At 49.7% G+C, this 25,567-nt stretch overlaps 1 protein-coding gene across 6 annotated transcripts in view; it reads left to right on the top strand.

The window, feature by feature from the left end:
* The window catches only part of BCAR3 (BCAR3 adaptor protein, NSP family member), a 117,346-nt gene that overhangs the window by 82,780 nt on the left and 8,999 nt on the right, over positions 1-25,567 (top strand). For 4 of the 6 annotated variants that reach the window (XM_065872156.1, XM_065872188.1, XM_065872147.1 and 1 more), the window contains 7 exons: positions 4,797-4,925; positions 7,357-7,799; positions 10,996-11,099; positions 12,214-12,866; positions 17,960-18,075; positions 21,877-22,048; positions 24,717-24,828. In XM_065872156.1, the coding sequence (XP_065728228.1) occupies positions 4,797-4,925; positions 7,357-7,799; positions 10,996-11,099; positions 12,214-12,866; positions 17,960-18,075; positions 21,877-22,048; positions 24,717-24,828 (1,729 nt within the window). The remainder of the gene's footprint in view (positions 1-4,796; positions 4,926-7,356; positions 7,800-10,995; positions 11,100-12,213; positions 12,867-17,959; positions 18,076-21,876; positions 22,049-24,716; positions 24,829-25,567) is intronic. The other 2 variants (XM_065872164.1, XM_065872180.1) reach the window with 1 other exon arrangement.

Genomic DNA, 25,567 nt, shown 5'->3' with positions numbered 1-25,567 from the left:
TTAGGAACACAAACCTCCGGAGAGTCTGGGTCCCATTGTTGTGCCTGATTTGAAATGCAGGATCGCACATCACACAGCCGTTGCGAGAGGAGACCCTGAGCTCCATTCCTCCCTGGGCTGGAACAGCTTTTTCTTCCTCAGAGAACTGTTGAAATGTGGGTTTCCTTGTTAATAGAGGTTCCCAGCACGTCGGTGGAGCTGGCTCTGTGCCTCCAGAATGTGTTTTCCAACCATCTCCTGGGCTCCAGCTATTCCAGCCTGTCAAGACCAGACTTGCCTGCGGTGTGGGGCTCCAGAGATGTTCATTCCAGATTAGAGCGATTTTCGGAGGCGGCCTCAGCAAGCTAGGACTGGTCCTGGCCGTGAAACCGGACCAGAGGGCCTGGGGCAGGTGGACAGCGGGCTTCTGAAGAGGATTGAGGTAGCCAGTGGGCACTTAAACAAGTACCAGGCTGCTTTCCTTAACTGCTTTCCTCCCAAATACTGACCCACCCACCATGCCTGTGCATCAGACCTTAAACACCTCAAACTGTTCATCTTATTTAACCAGGTGAATGGCATTCTGATATAGGCCTACAAAAACAGTCAACAGTTCGCGCTGTCTGTGTACCACGGTATGTCATAAGCGCTTTATGGATATTGATCCATCTCATCCCTATTAACCTGTCGTCATATGTTATTATCCCCATTTTGCAGACCAGGAGCTCTACAGAGAGGTAAAGTCACTTGCCCAGAGCCACACAGCTGGTGAGTGGCACAGTGGCCTATGGATGGAGGGGGCAGGCTGGCCTGAGCTCTTAAACACTGTGCTATAACATCTGTTGACGTCAGGGTTATGAAAATGCTGGCAGTAGGAAAGTAGTAGCTAGACTCAGATTTCCATGAAAAGCAACAGTGATAGTAATTTATGAATTTTCTGGCTAAATTTCAATTCGGTTGGACAGTTGTGGGCCTCATCCATCCCCTCATTTGCTGTAGTTATCCGTTTACCTACCTCTCGTCTCAGACCCCAGAGCCAATGACTGGGACTGGAAGAAGTTTTAGAAGCGGAGCCATGTGAGTGGGTGACCGTGACACAGTAGTTACTAAGCCCTGCCTCCATCCCTCCCTCCCTTTCTTCTTTCCTTTTCTTTCCTGCTCAAGGTATACTTATTACTTAATTTACATACATAGCACATTTTTTTACACCCCTCTCCCCCCAAAAAAAGGACTGCTTTCAAATCTCTGATGGATCAGACTCAGGCAAGACTTGGAGTAGAAGATACGTGTCCAGCCTGCATCCTTCTCTTATGGTGGCTGTGGGTGGATCTGGTCCCTGGAATGAACCTGGCAAGACTTGTGGCAGGATGTTCTTGATCCAAAGCCTAGCAGCTTCCCTTCCTCCGGAGGTTGTGCCCCAGCTGCTGTGTGTGGTGGAGCTCAGGATGGCCAGGGCCCGTGCTGGTGCAGTGAAACCCTATTCCATCTCTGGCCTCCCCTCGCTGCCACCTCCTCCCCTCAAGATAAGAGGCTGGAGAAACAAAGAATCAGACTTATCTTCCAGGAATGAAGTTCAAATTTAGGAGCAAATAGTTAAGAGAATTTGAGCCTGAAGAAAACTTCGTGTTACTATAAGGTGGTCGTTAGTAACATTTATAGCATTTGTTTGAGAGATCGATTATTTGTAATTATTTTCTTGCTTTCTCTGGCAGTTGAAGAACATAAGGTCCAAAGGTCAGTGAGTACTGCACTTCCATCCAGTGTAAACTGCTTTCTTATATGGTCACCCCTCACCAACCACGGGGTTGACAGCGCATCGAAGTACCTACCTACAGCGGCAAAATCAGAGTCAGCAAGGTCGAGCTGTCATAAAATAGGCACCTGGGAAAAATAAAAGTTGCGTTAATATATGTGATTAAAACAATGAGTGAAAGTTCTAGAAGGCATCCTCTCCCAAATACCCACTCTAATCATGAGAGTGACCATATGTGGGTGACTTCTGAACTGCCTCTTCAGTTGTTTGGGAGATATTGCCCACATCATCTGTAGACGCAGAAGCTCCCAGCGGCCCCCTTGGCTCCTTTAAATGCAGCAGAACCAGCCCTCACTGGCTTGAAATGAAGAGCCCTTTGCAATTCTTGCTCTCTCTGGCTCTGGCTCCCTCCCTTCCTCCCACCCCCTCCCCCTCCACCCCCTCCCTCTTCATCTCCCTCCCTTTCCCTTCTCCTCTTCCCCGTTTAAAATACAAGTCTGGATAACTGTGTAACCCCCTAACTTTTCACAAATTATGCAAGAGCTTAAGGGCATATTTTCTGAAGTCTGGTCTTCTGTCCCAGATTATGTGAGAGGGTCAGTCTTACGGATCTTTTCTCTCTTCTCTAGGTACTTCCCTAGAGTGCCCCAGCTCCCGAGTCTGCAGGGGGAGAGAACAGTAATTGTGGACTTTCCTCTAAGGAGTTAGGACAGAAGTAACGAGAACTGATTTTTTTTTTTTTTTTTTTGGTAACAAGTGCAAAACAATATTATCTCAAAACCTGAAGTAAAAGATTGTCCCATATAAAATGCTACAGAAGACCTTTGATGTTTATGAGAGGCTGAGAAAGAGAGAGGGGGTGGTGGATGGGACGTGGCCTGGGTGTTGGCTATCAGGGAGCAAGGAGAGTACGGGGATAGCTTTCGGGGTCTGGGCGAACACAGTTTCAGTGGAGGGTTACACAGGGGATAGGACCTGCTGGTTGCTGCATTTTCAGAGCTCAGACCAAGAAGAAGTGGACCCAGGACTCGGCACAAGGGATTTAGGCTAGGTGTACAGACTGTCAGGGTGGCTAAAGAGAGGCCAGGGTCACAGTATCGGTTAGGATTTAGCTCAGCTGCCAGTGACAGGAACACCCAAAATAACAGGCTTAAAAAAGCTAAAAGATCACATGGAAGACCTGGAGGCCGGCAGTCCAGGGCCGGGGTGTTAGCCTCACCGTTGTGAGGAACCTGGGCTCGTTCAGGCCTTCTGCTCGCCTATTCCTATGGTTTGGCCTCTTCCTCATTATCCAGGATGGTTTTGCAGCTCCGGTCATCATATCTCAGCTTGGAAGTCCCACCAACATGGCAGTTTACCCTTCCTTGGCCAAAACTTAGCCACGTGGTCACATCTCCCTATAAGAGAGAAAGACTGAGGAATGTCAGTCATCCTTTAGCTGTGTGGCAACCCGCCCGGTTAAACCAGGGCCTCAAATAATTCGAGAGGAAACAGGAGAACCTCCATAACTAAGAAAAGTCATAAACATTGGGTTATTTGTTCATTCAGTGAGTACGCAGTACCCATTGTGTTCAGGCACTGCCCGAAGGCAGCAGGGGAGAAGGCAGATGGGCTTCTGGTCCCCGGAAGCTTATTACCTAGCAGGAGGCAAGACAGACAATAAACAAATAGCAGATGCGGCCTGGTAGACAATCTACATTCTGCACTCAGGTCTTCCCAACGAGCTGTCTTCAGATGTACCTGTACATAATTAATGATCGAGGCCGACAGTGTCAAACATCAGTGCTAATAATGCCTGCGGGCGCTGTGGGCAGCCAACATCAGTATCTCTTTGATAGGAATTCAGCTCATCTGTCAAACACTCCGGGGTGGGGGGTGGGGGTCCTGCACTGTGAGAAGAGTGGTGGGGAAGAGGTGGAGGGAGAAGTAAATAATTAGTAAGCCAGAGCCCCACCTTGAAAACAGCCTGGGAGTCATTCTGCGGCCAGTGCCCTCGTGGGCTGAGGATAAGAATCCAGCTATAAAATCCCAGGTCTTTTTCTTCCTCTTGAGTGGAGGAGGTCTGGGGGGCTCTTTCCTTGCTAAGGTGCAGGGCAGTGTGATGAGGAGAGTTTTGTGATTCCTACAGGCCTTTGAGGCCCAGCTGGGGAAGTTGAGAAAACACAAGGACACAGCCTTTTCCTGCTCATATGACCTTCAGCCACAGTCCCTGAGCCCGGTTTTGCTGGGAACCAGGCAGGTGTCCAAGTTCAGTTCACACGTTGTAAGTGGGCGTGGGTTCTAAATTAAACCCGGAACAAGTGTTACCCACCCAGAACTCCTGTCCCGGCCGCTGTGCAGTGACCTAGATTCAGTGATTCTCAAACTACTGGAGGTGAAGAGCCAGTTCTCTGTTTTGATTTAAGTTTCCTTTTCCAATCTGTCGTAAAAAATGAAATAGCAGAAAAATGACATTAAAATCACATACAAAATACAAACTCAGACTTCTGTTAGTAGATTCAAGAGACACTACTCTGTCCAATTGCTGTAAACGTTTCTTTCTAAAGGCAAACTCGGTCCTGAACTGGAGTTTGCCGGTAGCAAAGAATTCAGAGCCATCACGACAGCCCTGGGACTGCACTTTGGGCAGCACTGTCCTGCAGGCCTGGGACCACGGGCCGGCTGGCACTCTGTCCTTCCCAGCTCTGCGTTAGGACAGCTCTGAAGGAGAATGAGGAAGCTCTCTGGGTGGCCTGGCACATCTCTCCCTGGCGCTCCCTGCCCTGCTCGCGCCATGTTTTCAGCTGCTACCCGAGTAGACTGATAAAAGGAATGGCTTGGCTTATTCTCCTATCATAGTCCCCGAGTGCAGGTGAAAATTTTACTACACGCTCTCTGCAGCCAGAGAAATGAAAGTTCACAGCTAATTGTAATCATTATCCAGGCTCCTCTACCTGACCAGGGCTCTGGGCATATACTGGTTTGATTAGCAAAGCAGCCGACCGCAAGGCCGGCGTCTCCAGCCGGCTGGCCTGGGCTCGCGGCCCCAGCAGGCTGGGAGATCACTGGTGACCCTGTGTTGCAGTTCTCCAAGGAGAGGCACGTCATGGACAGGACCCAGGAGAGGCTGAAGAAGGAGCTGGAAGAGGAGCTGCTGCTGAGCAGCGAGGACTTGCGCAGCCACGCCTGGTACCACGGCCGCATCCCCCGACAGGTACCCGCCCCCGCGCAGGGTCACACGCTCAAGGCTACCAGGCGCAAGCCCCGGTTCAGCCAGAGCGCACTACTACAGGGTGGCCTGTGGTGACTTAACGTAGGCGCGGCTCTAAGGAGACCTTGAGAAGAGCTAAGGTCAGGAATCCAAAGTACGTTTCGTTTCCCCGTGGCCGGTGAGTGGATGAAGGGAGAGCAGCTGTTCTGTGGTTCTGTAAACAAGGCGCAGGCAGGAGGCAGCAACGCAGGGTGATACCTAAGGGAATATCAGGCTGGGCTGTGGTTCAGATAATTGAACTCTTGGCCGACTGCCTGCAGCCTCGTACCCTGTGGAGCCTGCTTCCTTCCCAAGGCAGTGGTTTAATTTCAGGTGAAGAGGGGGTATCATCAGGGCGGGTGACCCAGAGCGACAAGGCCGCCTGTGCCCTAGTGGGGCTGGCACTTATCCACTCTCCATCCCTCCCCTCCCCGGCCCCTGGCCCGGGAATCATACCAGCGACCACAGGCTCATGGCCAGAATGTACTTTGTGTGCTAGTCCTTTGGGCCATAGCCGTGAATGATGTTTTTGTATTTAATAGTATAGAAATTAAAAAATAGAATAAGTGCAGAATTGAGGTATAGAGCTTCCCTTGGGTTTTTACTGTAACCTGATCCGACCAGTCACGCAGGACGGCGTGACAGGAGAGGGGTGGCTGAGGGTGAGGGAAGGGTGTCATGTTGTGAATGTTTTCTTTTCAGGTAGCAGCTTTCTCAGCACCATCAAAGAAATAATCCTGATTCTAACTTTGTTTTTTTTTTTCTTCTTTTAGTGTAAAATCGATTGTAGAAAATAGAGTAAAAAGAAGAAAATTAAACTCTTACCTGTAATTCTCCCTTCTGGAGATGACCACTATGAACATTTCGATATAAATCCTGCCAGACTTTTCCAAATCAAGTATGAGCTCATGCTGCATAGAACTTTGCAGCCCACTTTCTTCCCTTAATGATATTTCCTGGGAATTTTCTCCTGCTCTGAAATGTTCTCCCACACCGGTCTCCACTGTCTGTGTCCACTGTACGCTTTCTGCATTCTGTATTGGGCACTCTCCCCAACATCCTTGAAGATAACTTACTGTGTTCACGACTATAATTATTTCCTCAGGCTCAATTCCAAGAAATGGAATTTCTGTGTGAAAACATTTTTAAGGCTAAGATGCAATTTTAAGGTAACCATGGTAGCGTACTATTCTAAGCTAGCTGATCAAATGTTGGCATGTCCTAGAAAACTTATCAAAGTTTATAAATCTGATGTCTGTCACCACCATCATTCTCCTTATTGGGATCATAAAGTTTGTTTCCCATTTGCCATGAGTGTGAATTTTCAGCTATACATCACTCCCGATTGTATAACTAAAGACTGTGACAATAATAACGATAGTTATAGCCAACACTTTAGTCCTTTAAACCTTTATAGCTATCCTGTAGGTGATATTATCCCCGTTTTACAGATGATGTAAACTGAGTGTAACTTGTCCATGTAACTTGTCGCCCAGACGAGCCAGAATGCAAACCCAGGCAGATTAGCTACAGGAACAACCATACTACAGCACAGTATAAATTCTCCTTTTATTATAAACATCAGCATCGCTATAGCTAGTGATTTTTTTAGCATCTGCTATGTTCCAGGCACTGTACCAGTGCTTTGCATATAGCATGTATGCAGGTATATAATCTTCCCAATAACATTGTGAGATGAGAGACCTGGCCCTCTTTGTTCCAGGCCCTCCAGAGTAATCGGTGTACCCAGAACCACACTCAAGGGTCGATTCCACAGTGCCTGGACTCCACCTGCATGTGGACCCTCCTCCCCCATCGACCAGGCCTGGAGAGGGGCTGTCTTAGGAGAGGGCTCTGAGGGTGACTCGTAGATGACAACAAACACCCTCCTCCAATTGTTGGGGGAAGGGGGAGAATCAGACCCACCAGACACAAATTTTCTTATTTATTTTCCATCACTTCATATCCTTCAGGTCTGCATAAATATCATCTTCTCGTGATACCCTCCTAACCACAGTATTTAAGAGGACAGCCCCCATCCTGATTTACTTCTTCCTTAACTTTACAACATCTGACATACCGTACCTGTTGCTTGTTTGTCCTCACTAAAATAGAAGCTGTCCACTAAAAACAGAAGCTCTGAGGCAGCGGGGACTCTCGTCGGTTTCATTCACTGCTGTAAAAGCAGTGCCTACAGTAGTACTTGGCACATAGTAGGTGATCAGCAAATAGCTCTTAAATGAATTAGTGGGTCTTCTAAGAATTTGGCATTTGACAAAGAGCCGACTGAGGAAGAAGAGACATAATAGCATTGTCCTCTGTTGGCCCAAAGAAGTGGGGAGCAGCGCAGCTAAGCTTGCCTTGCCTACTCCTCACGCACCGTTTTGTCCCGAAGGTGTCAGAAAACCTCGTGCAGCGAGACGGTGACTTCCTGGTTCGTGATTCTCTGTCCAGCCCCGGAAACTTTGTCCTGACCTGCCAGTGGAAGAACCTCCCTCAGCACTTCAAGATCCGCCGGACGGTCCTGCGGCTCAGTGAGGCCTACAGCCGAGTGCAGTACCAGTTTGAGATGGAGAGCTTCGACTCCATCCCCGGCCTGGTGCGCTGCTATGTGGGCAACCGGCGGCCCATCTCCCAGCAGAGCGGAGCCATCATCTTCCAGCCCATCAACAGGACGGTGCCCCTGCGGTGCCTGGAGGAGCAGTACAGCACCTCCCCCAGCCAGGCCCAGGAGGGCAGCCTCGTCGAGGGAAGGCCAGACGTGGCCAAGAGGCTGAGCCTCACCATGGGCAGCCCCCAGGCCCGAGAGCAGAGCTTGCCCAGGGGCAACCTCCTCAGGTGGGTCAGGGCCTCCTGGGTCGGTGTTGGGAGTGTGGGGGACCCTCTGGCCGGGACCAGGCTTAGCTAGGCAGGCGTGCTCCCCCAGGAGCAGAAGAACCATGAACGACGTTAAGAAGAATGTCAAGTGTCATTGGAATAACTGTCACAAGGCAGTGCGTGATTAGTTCCCAATTGAGTTGGTGCCAAAAATAAATGATGCAGTTGCTGAGGAAGGGGACGGCTGACTGGGAGGGACCTCCCAGCGAAGGAGGTAAGGATTCCGGCTAGTCTGAAGGCTAGGGAAAATGTGGATAGATGCTGTAAAGGGAAGGGTATTCCCAGGGAGGGAGGGGGCTCAGCATGAGCAGAAGAGTAGAGTTAGAAAAGGGGCGAGTGTTGCTTGGAGTGAGGAAACTGGTGGAGCTGGAACACAGGGTGCAGCTGTGCAGGGGGCTGGCAGGGGGAGGTTTAGGGAGGTGACTGACCCCCACCCGATCGGGGAGACCTTAATGCCAGGCTAGGGGATTGGAGGAGCCTCAGAGACTCAATGTGGGGAACAGGATGTCCTAAGAATTGGACGGGACAGCGCTGTGCGAGAGGAGTGAGGAAGGGGAGGGCAGGGATAGCAGCTAGTGAGCCGCGGAGGGTCAGGCTGTGCGGGTGGGGTAGGGCGAGGGTCAGGAGACTCAGAACCAGCCTTCCCCAGGCTCTTCTGCATGAGGGGAAGGTGGAGAAGGGCAAGTCAGATACCGCGGGAGGGACCGGAGAGCGTGGACTTCGGAGGAAAAACCAGTTGTTCCATCTGAGATGCGACTGTGGGCTTGCTGAGGGCCAGTGTCCAGCAACAGTTCTGGGGTTCAAGAGGGGAGTTAGGCCTGAAGGCTTAGATGAAGGCTTGGTCCAAAGGGAGAGGGTGGTTGACTAGGTCGGAACAGACGAGATTCCTAAGACAGGAGACGTCAAGAGCCCAGGGGCTGCAGTCTGACCCTCGGGGGATCTCGGGGAGAAGAGTTCAGAGAAGTGGAGGCCGCGCTGAGGCGCCCCGCTGTCGACTATGAGTGGTGTGCCCTGTGTTAATACAGGACCTGTCGCTCATGGAGAGAGGAGGCCTTGTGCCTATTATCTAGCTGTCAGGACAGGAAAGCAGGCAAGAGGCAGGCATGGTAGGGTCCCGGCCCCTCAGTTACACGGCTCCCCTTCTCCAGCTCCCTGGCGTCCAAGCTTGCACAACATATTTTATTCCACTCACTGGTTTTCTTTCTGGGCCAGGAGGAAATGTCATAAACTGTAATCTCTAGACTGCAAAAATTCAGAAGCAAAATACAGGACTCTGAGTAATACGAATGACGGCTGTGTGCTACTAGGAAGCTCTGGTCGATGTTAGTCAGTGTCTGGCGGTGGACCCTGCCGCCTGCCCTCCAACGCTGGTCCACCCCTGACCTGGTCAACCCTGGACAAGCTACTTACCTCCTCTGGGCCTCAGTTTCTTGGAAAGGTGGGGCTTTTGAGGGTTAAATGGTTTAAGATCTACAAAGTGCTTCGAACAGTGCTGGCCCATAGAAAGTGCTAGGTGAGTGTCCATAATCCTAGTAATGATTGTTTTCTGGAGAGCAGTAGAATGCAGGACTCAGGGCAGTTGCAGGGAAGGAGGCAAGAGCTGACTTAGAAATTCTCCTTTTCATGGTAATAAGATCGGAAGTGAGATCCCTTAAAATATTAAAAGGGGGCCTCTCCTGTTTCTTTCGTGGTGGGCGGGGGGGTTGGCTGCTGAACTGGTGAGCAGGCAGTCAGTGTCGTGAACAGAGCCAGGATGACCCACAGAACCCCTGCCAGGAACGGTGCTGGGGAGGAAGGCCGCCTGGTCAGCCCTCAGCAGCCTGGATTTAAAATACAGATTTTTTTTTTTTTTTTTTTAAAGATAAGAAATAAAAGAAAGGCTGAGAAAGTCACTAAGTCGACGATACAAACCTAACAGAGCCACTCTTCGGATTGCCCTTTGAGAGCAGAGCTCCCTAAGCCTTGTCACCCATTTGCACAGGTTGCAGGCCCAGAGACGCCTAATGGTAGGGGTGGCGTGGGCTCAGCACGGAAGATGCCCCGAAGCCCTGCCCCTCCGCGTCAGCGGCTCCACACCTTCCCTGACGTCGGGCCTGCCGGTTGGCTACCCGCTGCCGGCATAGGCGTGCGCTCTGCCAGGTTGCATTCCGGGCCGGTGATGGGGCCCTGGTGTCCGACCGCTGGCGGTGATCACTGCTTAAATATCGCCTCGCTGAAGCTACTGCCTTTTGGAATTTGCCCTCTGCCCTGCTTTATCTCTGAGGGGTTGCTGGAATTTCTCTGTTGCTGGAAGTTTGGGGTGGTTTGTTTTATTTCTTTGGTGCTTGCAAAGGTAGGAAAGAACTTGGTGATGTCTGTAACATGAGCTTGTCGGGGGCGTTGGAGAGGGGGAGGCCGATTAAAGTTCATTACGACTTGGCTGGTGCAGTGCTTTCTGTCTTAGCAAAAGAGAAATTCTGTTCTTTGGTGCTAATTAGAGAAATTCCCAGTCTGGATTGGCAAGGGACAGAGGAATGCTAGCTGATCTTGTTGTTTCGTTCCACCTTTCCCTGTGCGGCTGTGCTCCGTGCCTCGCAGCCGCTGCTTGGTGACCCCGCCAAGTCCCTTTTCCCAACTCGTCCTGAGGAGGCTGGCTGTGGGATCCTCCTAGACGCGTAGGACAGACTCCTCGGGCAACCCTGCAGGTTATCTGGGGGACGCTGAGATTTGCACTGAAATGGAAACTGCCCCACAGCTTCCTTCCTAACCGTGGCACTGTGAGGCCTGGTGGAGAATGCATGTTAGGTACACAAGTCTTTCCTTCTGGGTCTGTAAGTAATTTCAGGCACCGTTAAAAGTACACATTCCAGTTCATCAGATTTTCCTGAGAGTCTCTTGAAACCTTTACCCTGATCTGCTCAACGGGATGGAAAGGCTCAGAGGAGGCAGCCTGGGACCTAACTGGATTGGTCCTGGGACGCAGGGTCGGCAGAGTCACGTACTAATCGCCCCCATCAGTAATTTCCACCCTCCACCAGACATTCCTTTACTCTTAGGCTGTGCGGGAGCACTCTCATTCTGAGCAATCTTTTTTTTTTTTTTTTAAACTTTCCATGACGTTGCCTAAAGGTTTTACGATTTAATGACATGTTCCTGCCCCACTTGTCTTTTGCTTCAGAAATAGAGAGAAGAGTGGTAGCCAGCCAGCCTGCCTGGATCACATGCAGGACAGAAGAGCCTTGTCCCTCAAAGCCCACCAGTCGGAAAGTTACCTGCCAATTGGTAGGTCTTTGGGAAATTGGGAGGGAGAGGGTGATAGTGTTTCCCCGACTTCCTTCAGGCTGCTTCCCCTGCCCCATCTGGTCACCTAATTTGGGAATGACAGAAGACTCCATGTCTGCAGGCTGTAGGATGAGGGGTTTGTAGAACTATATCCAGATGCAAATCACTGAGCTGGATGCTTTATGGGGCGCCAGCTTTTAAGCCTCATAACAAGCCTTCAAGGTGGGCATGGTTATCGTCTTTGTGGCTGAGAAAACTGAGGCGCAGATATTAAGTGATCTGCCTAGATTCTTCTATCTAGTAAGTGGTGAAGCCAGCATTTGAACCCAGGTTTCCTGATTCTAAGTCCAGTTGCTAACTGGTGGTCTTCATAACGAATGCACCTCCCCCTTAGTCTCCTCCCTGGGCAGATGGTGAGTGGGTCAGTCCTGGGGCTCCTGGTAGAGACCCCTCTTCCTCTCCATTCTCCTGCCACAACCAGAAGAGTGAGATGGTATGGAATGTGGGGAAATCAAGTAAGCAATTATCTTAATAGGTGACGGGATTGTTTTTCATTATTTTTGTAACTGACCTTCCTTGGGGAACCACAAGTTGATTTTCCTGCTGCCCCTTTGTAAACCGCTTGGATGTGGGTTATCTCAGTGTCTTTTTCTCCCTTCCCCGTGTGTCTCTGTCTCTTTCTTAAAGCTGGCTGGGATCCACCCTGGCTTTGAGAGTGAATCAGGGCCCCCCTTTATGTTATGTGGCTAAAGACTTGTGTTTTTTAGGGCAAGGTTAGATTACTCACTGCCCTCCAAGCTCAATGTAGTTCCCTGTTCTGACTGTACTAACCTTCTGTGACCATAAAATGACATTGCTGCCCAGCTGTCGGTGGTCACTGGGATTTAGAATTCCCCCAGAAGTGGGGTGGGGCCATCTTAGCCCTTGACATGCTCTAGACTGCTCTAGACTGCTCTAGATCGGGCCTGTGGTGGTCCATACTGACTTATCTTTTGTGGGTGAAAATCAAAATCCTAGGGCCTGAATTGAGGGCCAGGAGCTGTCACTCTAGTTTTGTCCGTTTCATGTTCTTCGCACAGCTGAGCTTTTTCTGACCCTCTCTTATCCTCCACAGGTGGTAAGCTGCCCCCTCAGTCCCCAGGTGTGGGCACAAGACCCTGCCCAAACTCACCGGTTTTTAGGACAGGCAGTGAGCCCACCCTGAGCCCAGCAGTGGTTCGGAGGGTCTCCTCGGACGCTAGGGCAGGGGGGGCGCTGAGGGGCTCAGACAGCCAGCTATGCCCCAAACCGCCCCCCAAGCCCTGCAAAGCGCCCATGCTCAAGGCTCCCCGGTCTCCGTCCACCTGGCTCAACTCAGAGGCCAACTACTGCGAACTGAACCCAGCCTTGGCCGCAGGCTGCGATGGGGCAGCACGGCCGCCCTTCTGTGCCCAGGACAGCTACGTGGACCTGCTGACCGCCAAGCAGAACGGCGGGCCGGCTGCCCGGAACTCTGACACCAGCTACTTGATCCTTGATGACGATGACGGGGCAAAGCCTTGGGAGCCGCTGCCGACTCAGAGGGACAAGGGGCAGGAGGACGAGGGTACATTCGTGACACCCCTCCTGGAGACTGCCTCCTCCTTCAAGCCCAACGACCTTGAGTCGAAGCTCCTTCCTCCTGAGAACAAGCCCCTGGAAACCGCGATGCTGAAGCGTGCGAAAGAACTGTTCACCAACAACGACCCCAAGGTCATCGCCCAGCACATGCTGAGCATGGACTGCAAGGTAGGTGCCTGGCGGGTGGGTTTGGTCGGACTTCCGAATGTTTGGAAGGAGGATCTATCTGGGCCTCATTTTGCCTTACCTTGTGACTGCTTTGCTCACAGGAAAACTCAGATGATAACCTGGGTGTGGGGATTTATTTAAGGGGTGGGGACTACAGGCCGGGACAACCCTTGCCCAGGCAGGAAGCTTGTACAATTCACCTGAGACAGAGGGACACAGGCTGCTACCCAGGGCCGTGCCTTCCCTCTCCCACCCCTGCTATGTCCTTCTCCCAGCTGGCGTAGATTTTCAAGTTCTCCCACAGCCTCAACTCCATCAGAACTGGTGAAGTCAAGTCCAAAGAAGAGTAGATTGTAGATGAAAATGTAGTTTCTGGAGTAGCAGAGCCTTGGCTGTTTTTATTTTCATTGTACATGCTACATATGTACATTATATATTTGTTTTATTGTTACAAAAATGGTCTTTAGGATAAACTTTTTTTTTTTTTTTTTTTTTTTTTGCGGTACACGGGCCTCCCACTGTTGTGGCCTCTCCCGTTGCGGAGCACAGGCTCCGGACGCGCAGGCTCAGTGGCCATGGCTCACGGGCCCAGCCGCTCCGCGGCATGTGGGATCTTCCCGGACCCGGGCACGAACCCGTGTCGCCTGCATCGGCAGGCGGACTCTCAACCACTGCACCACCAGGGAAGCCCCAGGATAAACATTTTTAAAGTTACTTGCTCAATTTAGAAAAATTATAAAATACAATTATAAGATACAATTTTAGAAAAATTATACAATACAGATTAAGAGAAAAGAAAAGATAAAAGTCACACAAAATCCAGCTTCTTGGTGATCACTATTGTTAACATTTATTCTGCAAATAGGTACATGTAAATAATAATTGCATGCATATCTATTTGTTTACCACAGAAATGGCACAGGTCTATATATACCATTCCAAACCCTTTTTGTCTTCCATCGAACAACATGTCATGACTATGTTTCCATGTGACTACATAAATCTGTGTTTACATCATCATCATTTTTGATAGGAAGCACTTCTTTTAGATATGGGTGGCTTTTGTTCATAGCTGGCCCCAAGACAACCTCATCCTTCAGAGAGAAATTTCTAGAAAGTAGGTGTTTAAGGCTGGGGTGTGCTTAGCCCATGCCTCAGTATAAGGAGACAGATCCCTTCATTTGAGCAACAGATAAGGACTTAGATTTAAAGTCCTTTTTCATTTGTAGCTCAGTGGAGTCAATTAGCTTCAAAGATCAGGGCTTATTGAGGAATTGGGTTTTCCTAAATAAATTTCCTGGGTCATGAATCGTGGCAGGAAATCTAATCTCCGAGTACTCCCCCAGTGAGTTCCTCAGTTGATTGAAGCTCACGGGGGCGCAGAGGGCCTCCCAATGTTCCTTAATGAGGAACGTTAAGCAGGTGCTGGCTGCTCTGGGGTGAACAGTCTGGGGGGCTGCCAGGAAAGGGGCTGTGTTGGAAGAACAAGGGCTGTTCCCGTGGTTGGCTGGGTGTCCTTGGGCAGTGCCCCAAGCGGTCAGATAATTTGCCTTGTTAAGACCTTACCTCACTTTAATGTGAGCTAAACCTGTTTGGGCAGGAAGAGGATTTAGGTCTCCTGTTCCAGTAAGTAGCTCTCATCCTGGGCCCTGGATCTGAGAGCAGAACCACACCAATAGCCCAGGAGCCTGGTGTGAACCTGTCTGGGTTCTCCATGGAGGAAGCTCCTTGTTGGGACCATGGGTCCAGGTTTACAGAACAGCCTAATTTCCAGGAGGAAATGAATCCTTCCCTGTTGTGGCCTCAGGTGGGGGTTGGTGGTAGTCTAGGAGGAGGTGAGATGCCTGATCACCCTTTGCAGGAGAGTCTGGAACCTTCCCACTGCCTTGGAAGTCTGTTCTCAACTGAAGGAATGTGCAGCCTCCCCTCCTTCTTGTTCTGTTTGCATTTTGTCCTCCTGGTGAGGGTCCCACTCCCCTGTCTGCCTTCAGGCACCGCTGGAAGAGGGGCTGGACAGATCCCCCAAGCAGCGAGGCAGAGACCTGAGCAGGAGCCCCCTGACTGACCCCTGTTCCCAGCCCCCAAGGGCAGGCTGTTAAGTCCTCCTTCCTCCCTCCAGAGTACCCTGCCATTTCCTTATTCTCTTCCTGAACCACTGACTTCAGGGCTTTGCCAACAAATCACGCACAACTAGTGTCTGTAAGAGGGAAACAAAACGAAGGCTGTTGTTACTGACTCTAAATGCAACCAGATGGGGCCACCAGAAGCCGAGAGCAGGCGCTGGGCAGCATCTGGGGCCCAAGTGCTGGTTCCCACCTGTGCACAGAGCCTGGGGTGTCAGGACAGGTGGATGGCCCTGAGCGCCTGGAGGCTGCCTGCCCAGCAGTGTGAGCCCCTCCCCGGGGCTGAGCCCCTCCCACCCTGCAAAGGGGCGCCGCCTTGGCCTCACTCACCTGCTGGGCTCTGTAGAAGCTAGAAGGGAGGCCCAGCGGCCAAGGGCCTGGCCTCTGGGGATGAACTGCCTGAGTCTAATGCCACCTCCCCCTGCCTCTCGGTGTCTCTAAAAGGAGAACAATGCCATAGCCCAGGTGGTTGTGAATACCAAAGCCTGCCTGCAGCCATACCATGCCTGCCCCAGAGTGAAGCTAAGTAAGTGTTCACTAGTGTTCTGTACTGAGCCTTGGTTGAGCCCCAACCGTGGGCCAAGCCAGGCCAGGTCATGGTGGGAGAGGCAGGAGCGACAGTGACACAGAAATCCAGACCACAGCCCAGGTGGGAAATGCTCTGCAGGGAAAAGCACAGGACCTGCAGGGCCTCTGAGGTAGGGTCTTAAACATAGGGGAGGGAGGGAATCAGGGTGGAGATGTCTGAGATGAGTTTTGAAGGCTGAATAGGAGTTGGCCTGATGAAGAACACAAAAGGCATCTTCCAGGTGGCAGGCAACACACACGTGCGGAGACTCAGAGGTCAAAAGCCGTGGGGGGAGGGGTTGGTTTATGGAGGATTCACCCTGTGTGGGTGGTGAAGGGCACATGGGGTCAGCTGGGGGAGGGCCTGGGGTCTTTCCTTCTTGTTTTTAAGTCTACTTTTGGGCTCGTGTCAGGTTGCTGCCTTCAAAGAACTTTGCAGTTCAGTGAGGGAGACAGGCCCGTAAGAGCACAGTGCAAATCAGAGTCCTCTGCAGAGGACAACAGACACGGATAGTGGAGCCAGGCAATCTCATTTCTATGGAGAAGGTCCCTGGCAGCTGGGAGGAGAGCAGGGCCAGGCCCCTCTCGGGGCTCCCCTGGGTCACTGCAGCAACTCCCGAGGCAATGGGATAAGGATCCAGCAGAGTTCTGAGATCCTGCAAAGCTAGGATGGCTGAGATCAGAAGAGCAGAGGGTGGCTAGAATAACTCATTGTGGGGCATTGATGTCACCCTGCACTGCCGGGTCCAGCTCATAGTAAATCCTCTACAAGTGTTCATCCCTCCTCTGCATCTCTGAGCTGCAAGGCCCCAGGCTTTTCCAGGAGACCTAATCCAGGTTCTGCACTGTGACCTCACGACACCCTTGTTCCATAGCTCAGCCTTGGGGCAAGCAGGTGTCAGCATTTCCTGGTAATACGTCAGGAAAGTGACCAGGGGATTGCACGTTTACATTGAAGGAAAACAGACTGGAAAGGAAAACAGCTTCCAGAATAAAACTGAGTCAATGACAAGCCTTTGACTCTTGTTACACAGAGTGTGCATGAATTGGATGTGTTGGGTTTGGAGCCTCTGACAGGACAGGTGTCTAAACAAGCAAGCAAAATGTATGTGATTGCAGGTGGCCGGGGTGTGCATCAGGGCTGTCTTGTCATGGTCAAGGTGTAAATCTCTTTCAGGAGATCTGGCCAGAATTCTTCCCCCTTCGACGTGGCCAACGATTCACAACTTGACTTTTTTAAATAGCTGGGGTTTTAGGGCCATGTGATCCTTGGCAAAGTCTTTGAGAAAGGTGAACTTAGCCGTTGTGTTAGAGAAGGGGAAACTGAGGCCCAGAGAGCAGAGTATGAATCCTGCACCCTATTCTGGAGTCTGTGCTGGACAGTTCATCCCCGGGGCTGACAGTGGTGCCTCTGCTCAGCCACAGAAGTTAAGGGTCAGAGTCAATAATATCAGCTGAACTTCCAGATGTTTTTCATGGCCTGTTATGAAGACACCTGGACTGTTCACATACCTGGGATAATTATAGTTGAGGACAACACCGGCTCAAGGAGAGGGATTGTCCCGCGCCTGCCGCGTGTCCAGGGTTGGTTTGACCCACTGTATCTGCTAGTTGCACTGTTAGTCCATCAGTGCTCTGTGAGTGTCACCAGCCCCGTTTTAGAGACGGCCTAACTCAGTTGTAGTATTTGGAGGTAGCATGTAACAACCCTAATGGTCAACTAATACCTGATTCCAATAAGCTGTGATCACACACTAGAATTGAGATGGGGAGAGCTGGCTGCGGCAAACCAACCAGATTTCCTTTAAGGAAGACCTCTCGGGGTGGGGGGGGGGAGAAGTGGGTGTGTTTGAGGCCTCGGGTTTCAAATCGCTATACACGTTTCTAATGGTTTCCAGACGTACGCTGTGTTTCCTGAGCCCAGGAGAGGTGTAATTAAGGGTAATAGGAGCCAGCCCTGCCGTTAAGTGAGAACAGGAACGGCAGAGCCTGCAGCAGTGCAGCATTTGGACGCAGCTCTGCTTTTCCACTGCAGGGGATCCGTTTGCTGTGCGCACCCACAGCCCTGCTGTTGGCAGCAAAACATCACAGCAGGATCCAGCCTGTGTTAGACAAAAGCTTGAAGAACTGTACCATTCTCTGACCAGGCAGAAACACCAAATCTGCAGAGTTTGCAGACCAATCTAGGTGCTTTCCTCCCAGGTTTTACATTCCAGTATGTGCATTAAAATCCTCCAAATATATTAAAACTGTATCCTAAGATGCCACTGCTTAAAAAGAAATGCAACAAGTCAAGTGCATCCACACTGTTCCAGTTGAGTGTATTTCTTTCCATGTGATAAATTCGTATTTGCAGCAAGCCCACGTCCTGGTCCAGTTCATTTCAACCTGTGTTCTTGACAGGTCGCGAGGATACTTGAAGTCTCTGAAGAGATGAGGAAGAACATGGGCATGAGCTCAGGGCTGGAGCTCATCACCTTGCCTTATGGCCACCAGCTGCGCCTGGACATCATCGAAAGGTGAGCGGTGCTGCTCTGCATTTATGGCACTTTCAACTCCACAGGCTGCAGAGCCACAGGTTTCAGAGCTGGGAGAGGCCAGGCACCCACCACCCCAGTTCTGCCTCGCTTGAGCGCGGGTGGCCCAGAAGCCGTAGCCAGAGAATTCCTAGAGAAGCTCAAAGAGACAGCAAAGAGGAAGTCAGGGAACAGAGAGCACGTTCCCGTCCCTGCTCCAGGAGCAGGTGGAGGAGCGGACAGACGACCCGCCTGGGAGCACAGCTCACCACGGCCCCTGCCAGCCTGGGGTGGGAGCAGTACTGCAGGCAGGCGGAGCACGGACGCCATACCACCTCCAGCCTGGCCCACTGAGCTGCGGCCCCCTTGTCTCCAGAGTTCAAGACTGCTTTAGGAATTAAGTGGGAGTTTGTGGGGAAGTTGGGAAGAACAGAGCCTGAACAATGTTTTCTCTGAAGGGAGGGCAGATGGGGGATCAGAGGTCAGGGGATGACGGAACTCGGGCCCCCAGCCTCTGAAGCATCACTGCCCTCTTCTCACAAAAAGCCAGGGCCCTGGCTGTCCATTAAAACCCACTCACTTGAACATCGGATATTGAGAAATTAGAAAGATAGAAGTAGTGAGGCACGTTTTTAAGAAAAGAAGCACTAGACTAGATTCTCATATTACCATAGAAGTTGGCCTTTTCGACACAAAAGAAAAGATAGTTTTTTGTGTGTGAGACTATCTTGTTATCAAACAACCTGGTTGTTTCTCCAACCAGGTTCCCAATTGCCACAACACACATGTGGTCTTTAATGGACAGCCAGGGCCCTGGCTTTTTGTGAGAAGAGGGCAGGGGTGATTCAGGGGCCGGGGGCCCGAGTGCCGTCATCCCCTGCCCATGGCTTTCCGTGATGTTCTGGGTCACGGCGCTGTCCAGTACAGCAGCTCTCTGTGATGGCAGAAATCTCATTACAGCAGCCACTAGCCACATGTTGCTACCGGGCACCTGAAATGTGGCAACTGAAGGATGCAGTGTTTTATTTTACTGTGTACTATTTTAAGTGTCAGTAGCCACATGTGGCTAGTGGACAGTGCAGTCCTAGGCTGTCAGCCCCTAGAAAGTGAACATTGTATTTTAAATAGCCTGGGAGGGTCGATAACAGCTGCTTTCAAGGTTACCTGACTATGAAGCAGATAAAATGGCTCCAATACTCCTATTGCCTTGGCTTCACAGCCACAGATGCATCCCGTAGGAAACATCGAGAGTACCAAATGGAAGACTTCTGGGAGGCAGGAGGACAGGAAATGGCCCCTGATGCCTTTGATCAGAGGCCAGGGTGGGTGCTTGTTGGCCTGTTGTTCAGTGTCTTTGGGCAATTGTAGGTCCGACTTCCGAATTTCCCTACTTTCCCTGCTCAGCTGTTCTAGATGCTAGCTCCGCTCTCCAGGCGTCCTCCTCCCTCCCCATGCCGCAGGGGCCTGGCTTCTCATTTCCACTAACTTTCCCTCCTTCCTGGTCTGGGTCCGGTGGTCATCATTTCCACAGAGACAGCTGTGCTGCCATGCGTCCCAGTTTCTCATGTGATACATTTCAGCCTGAAAACTCTCCGGTTGCAGGCCTTATTTTATCAGTGTCATTAGGTGTGTTGGGCATGGATTCTAGGCCCAGGCTGAGGTCAGCAGGCTTGAGGCTTCTCTCTGGGCTATTTTCTGACTTCCACTCTTGTCTACATCCGTTTCCTCTTTCTCCTGATTGCCGCCTGCCTGGGGTCTGGCTCCTTGGCTTGTTTCCTGTTCAGGGCTGACCTGTGGGATCTACCTGCTAGGGCTTGGAGAGCTGTTTTCTCCATTACAGTGTGTTTACTAAATAAAGGCCAAGGTTGTAGCAGTCCTGCAGGATCAAATGACATTATTGTGTTTGAGAATTGAATACAAACTACCCTTCGTTTTAAACTTACCACTTCACCCATTCCAAGCCTAGCAAGCAGAGATATCCTTCGTATAACGTTTAGTGCCTCCCCCTGCCGACCCCGGGAGCTTCTGCTGTAGGGCCGCCTTGCTGAGCTGGTTTCCTCGTGGTGGTGTATGCAAGAGGCTTGAGGCAAATGTTGGTTAAACGAATGGATATAATTACGCAAATAGCTGTTGATATAATGCCACGTCTTAAAGAAGTAGAGAGCCTGTGTTTTATTAAGGGCCATTAAAACATAGGAAAAAACCCTGAATTAAAGAATCAGTTGAAGGCAACATGGGAAGTTAGTTTACTACTAAACATCTAAAATGTCTGGTTCAACCTTAACAGTTTGCAAATGGGTAACAAAACTCTTCAATAAGTACAACAGATGATAAAAATATACTTTAAGCCTATTTTAGGATCCATTAATTAGGAAAGATAGGAAATCAGCAAAAAAGATAAGAAAAAGGAAAGAGAGGCCAACAGGCAAAAGGGACCAAGATACAGAGGGAGAGATGCACATATAGATACAATTTTAGTAACTACTATTTGCTGGGTGCTGTGGTGCCAGGCGCTTTAATTATCTTTACACACACACACAGTCTTTCTCCCAACAGCCCTTGTTCCCATTTTAGAGATGAGGAAATGGGGGAGTAGAGCAGTCAGGTAACAGCCTAAGGTCACACTCAGCAAGCACACTGCATACCCACATGTGCAAACACTCACAGACAGCAGAGCCCGTTACTGATTTAACAATCATTAGAGAAGCTAGTAATGCTAAGCACTAGATGAATCACACCTCTCTTTGCTCTAGAAGAGTGAGAGAGACACCAGCACACGTGGGCACAGAGAGAAGCATGGTCTTGGAGTAACATCCTTAGCTGTGAACTTTCAGGACAAGGTGGCCCAGTTTCAAAGGCAAAGTCTTATTGTTTTGACTATCGCTTTGAATCAGGGCTTCACCTCCAGCACTGTACCAGCGCCTGGAGAAATTTACCTGAGGCTACTCTGGCCCAAGGCAGGAACTCCTGGTCCACAGGAGGAAGGAGAGGCAGGTTTACAGGCTGTGCTGCTGCCACCAGGAGGGAGACCTCTCTGCGACCCCATTCATATTGGTCCCATTGTCTGTAGACAAAAGACCATTCTGCTTCCTGTTTTGGGTCTGCGAGGTTGACCTGTGTAGTTCAGGATGAGAAAAGGGAGGATTGTTGGCAGATACAAGATTTCAATTTTATTAGGTCTGACCTTACAGGGATGTCCTGCTGGTCCACTGTTGAGTCTTTGTCCACATCTCCATTCCCTTTCTGGCCCCTTGACCGGAGCCACAGACACTCTGTTCTTAGCTCCTCATTTCTTTCTTTGTTCTGACATCCATGTCGTCTTCCTGAATCAAGCATGTTCTCTCATTTTTCTGTCCCTTGCATCCCCCAGTCCAGGGGGCTCAGTGGAGGTGGCCCAGGGCTTCCCTGAGGAAGGGATTCCCCAGTGTGTTGGGGGACGTGGCGTCTCCGCAGACCTGTCATGGTGGAAGGTACAAGGAGCCTCTTGCACTTTTGAGCAGCTTCACCCCAGGAGGGCCCTCTTTACATCCCCTGCTCCAGGGCTGAACAGCCCTGTGCTGGGGCATCTGTCCTTTTTGACTCTCCATAGGACACCCACTGAGGCCTCCCCGGGGCCCTGCTGCAGTCAACCTGATGGGGGCGATCTCTCTGTTGAAATCAGCAACCAAACCGGCTGAGCTGCCAGTACATCTCAGGGCGATAGCAGCAAACGGTGGAAAGCCAGTCCTTTCCCTGGCCAGTTTGGTTTCGTTTCCTCTTAGTCCTGTTGGCCCTGGGCCTGACTGCTGCTTTCCTCCCTCTCAGACACAACACGATGGCCATCGGCATTGCAGTGGACATTCTGGGCTGCACGGGCACTTTGGAGGACAGAGCAGCCACCCTCAATAGGATCATCCAGGTGGCAGTGGAGCTGAAAGACTCCATGGGGGACCTCTATTCTTTCTCGGCCATCATGAAGGCCTTGGAAATGCCGCAGGTAAATTCTCACTTGCTTTGTGCGGCCCTGTGGGCCTGCGTGCACTTAATGTTCTGCAAAGTGGTCTGCAAGCCCATGCTTAGCAAATCACAGATGATTTTTATTAACCTCAAAAGGTAAATCGTATCTTAGTGAAAGCTGCTTTAATTAGGGGGCAAACAAGAGCAGTGTCCCAAGTATTTTGGCTCTGTTTTTAAAAACAGCAGATAATTGCTGACAACCTACACTTTCTCTTTGATATACGATAAGAAGAGTCATCCTCAGGAACTATAGATATTCCTGAAGGACCAGTTAGGATGATCACGTCTGGCTTGGGTGTGTTGTATAAGAAAGAGACTGCTTCTGTCTGGGTCACCGGACGTGCGGGCAGTTTGGGGTAATGACTGACAAACTGGGATGTTTGGGGAACTGATCTCTAAGAATCCCTAGAGTGATTTATCTCAAAGTATGTTCCTCAGATCACCTAAAACAGACTCTGCTGTTAAAAAATTCAGATTCCTGGCCCATCTGCTATATAACCCCCTAAGCAGAGTTTCTGAAATTGGACACTTTGAATTTATCTGCTTTGACAGACTGTTCTTAGGAGGAGGGTCAAAACTGAAAACCTGTCTTTGAAGTCAAATGGACCTCACAGAGGAAAGTGGTCCTGTGGTCTTGACTCCTAGGAGTCAGCTTTCAGACTTCCGTTGTGTTAAGCCCTAGGTACTCGGCGACTTCGAGTATGAGATCACAGTCCCACAAGGCCAGTGTGCAACCCCTAACACCAAAACCGCAGCTCATTTAGCTTGGCTGTTTCACAGCCACAGATTGTCTCTGAAATCCTGCCGGGTGCTCACTGAACATCCACCATTGCCACTGGGGCACTGTTGCTAAGTCAGGGCATGTTAGGAACATAATTTCCTTGCACGAAAGCGAGGTCACCTTTCAAACAAGAAGCTGAAAAACCTCATGCTTTCACCAGGAAATTTTGAGAGGGGTCAATTCCAATTATAATATACCAAGAGCTTTCAAAATTCTTTAGATGCACTGGGACTGTATAGGGGTGATATTGGAAATAAGCAAGTTCAGCCATATTTTCATGATATACTGACTTCTGCTATACTAACAGGAGTTATAATTTTTCATTTGGGTGTTTTTAATTTACATCATATTTATTTTCTCTTATCCAAAACTGCCTATAATTTTGAGGGCTAACAGGCTAGCTGTATGCATAGGCCCCCCAGCCCAGAGCTTTCTCCGAGAGTAGTGAAGGGGGTGTTTTGTGGCATTAACATGGTTGCTGTCCATGACATCAAACTCAGCAATTAGGGACTTACCCCAAAGCACCTAAACATGCCTTTATAGATGGCTGCCTCCCCCCACACAGCAGCATCAGACTCCTCCCTTCTGGAGTACTTCAGCAATGAGGGGGCAGAGGCCTCTAGGGTGTTCAGGGCCCTGCTTGGGGAGGGGAGTGGCAGGCCCAGGAAAAACCCGAGAGGAGTCACGTCATTTCTGCACGCCATTGTCTAAACCTGCTCCTTCTCTTCTCAGCTTCTGGGGTCAAGAGGGAGCATCCAGGAGATGGGCCTAGCCCAGAGACAAGGGCTCCTTTCAGAAAGGCAGACGCTTCAGGGAGGGGGAAGAGGAGAGAGGGCAGGGTGGTAGGAGGCCAGAGGAAAAACAGCCACATCCTTTCCTTCCCAACAAATCTGCTGATGGTGATCCTTTCTCACCTTCCTCTTGGAATACACAGGGAGCTCTTAGAGCCCAAGGAAATGAATTTCAGCTCCGCCATTTAGCAGCTATGAAACCTTGAGCAAGTTACCTAATCTCTTCTGTTTTCTGACCTGTAAAATGAAGCCAAAATACCTGCCTCATAGGGCATGGTGAGGATTAAATGAAATTCCTCAAATACCTGACAGAGTTGGCTCTCGTTCCATAAATATTAGTTCCCTTCCCTCCGTTTCATGTAGAAAAGGTCAGACACGGGCTTGCTTGAAGGTGTGAGTGGGGGACCATTTATCTAGGGCAGTCAGAGTCAGTGGCATATGTTGGTTTTGACTAAATTGTTCCCAAAGAAATGAAAAGGAATGAGTAGTGGCATCATATGGTCTAGGCAATTTTCCACGTCTCAGACTTTATTACTTACAAGTAACATTAAAATGCTGTATGTCATATTCTACATCCTTACATCAGTATAACCTCTGTGGAGGACAGTTGGCAACTCCTATCAAAATTCAAAATACATGTATTTTTTAAACCAGTAGTTCCACTTCTGGAAATTTATCCTCCAGATATTTGGTAATAGAAAAATATGTTTAAAGCGCTTATCTACAGGAAACTAGTTAAACTATGGTTTATGCATAAATGGAACACTAGGCAAAAGTTTAACAAAACAAGACTGTTCTATGCTGTTTTATATGTACTTACACGGAATAATTTCCAAACAATGAACAGGAAAATATGTGTAGTATGATACACATTTATTGTAAAAGGTGTGTGTGTCTCATGGGTTATTAGAGCAATGTGGAGCAGGGTCGGGGTGGAGATCAGCTTTTCTCTCTACACTCCTTTCAACTGCTTTGAGTTTTTACCATGTACCTCTATCATCCATTCCAAAATTTAAGCAAAGAGGTAGTTTTAAAAAGAGCCTTTTCCAAAACGATAACACCTTTCTTTCTTCCAGATCACAAGGTTAGAAAAAACGTGGACTGCCCTGCGGCACCAGTACACACAAACCGCCATCCTCTATGAGAAACAGCTGAAGCCTTTTAGCAAAATCCTGCACGAAGGCAGAGGTGAGCACAGGATCAGGACAAGGGGGTCTGGTGGCAGCTCTGGCAGTGTCATATCTGTTCTGGTTTGATCGAAGCATTTAGCAGGGCATATTATGAGGCTCTCAGTTATCTGCAGGACTGTTGATGGGTCACCAAGGCTTTTATCAGATGACAGCGTCGCTTGTAGGTCTGCAGTTGCTAAAACAAGACATAGGCTACTAGTTACCTTATTTTGTGCTTAACTTTATAAATTGAGGTGTAATTTACATAACATTATATTAGCTTCAGGTGTACAACGTAATGATTTCATATTTGTATATGTTGCAAAATGATCACAATAAGACCAGTTAATATCTGTTACCGTACATGGTTACAAAACGTTTTTTTTCTTCTGATGAGAACTTTCAAGATCCACTCTGCTAGCTACTTTCAAATATGCAATACAGTATTATTAACTATAGTCACCATGCTGTACATTACATCCCCCAGGACTTATTCACTTTATAACTGGAAATTTGTACCTTTTGATCCCCTTCACCCATTTCACTTCTCCCCCTACCCCTACTCAGGCAACCACCAATCTGTTCTCTATATCCATGAGCTCAAAGGGTGTTTTTGTTTTTGTTTTGTTTAGGTATCACATGTAAGTGAGCTCATATGGTGTTTATCTTTTTCTGTCTTATTTCACTTAACATAATGCCCTCAAGTTGCATTCATGTTGTTACAAATGGCAGGATTCATTATTTTTTTTTTTTTTTTA

The sequence above is a fragment of the Phocoena phocoena genome, chromosome 1 (assembly GCF_963924675.1).
Source record: "Phocoena phocoena chromosome 1, mPhoPho1.1, whole genome shotgun sequence".
NCBI lineage: Eukaryota > Metazoa > Chordata > Mammalia > Artiodactyla > Phocoenidae > Phocoena > Phocoena phocoena.
The sequence above is the reverse complement of the archived record's forward strand: the minus strand, read 5'-3'. Positions and strand labels throughout refer to the sequence as shown.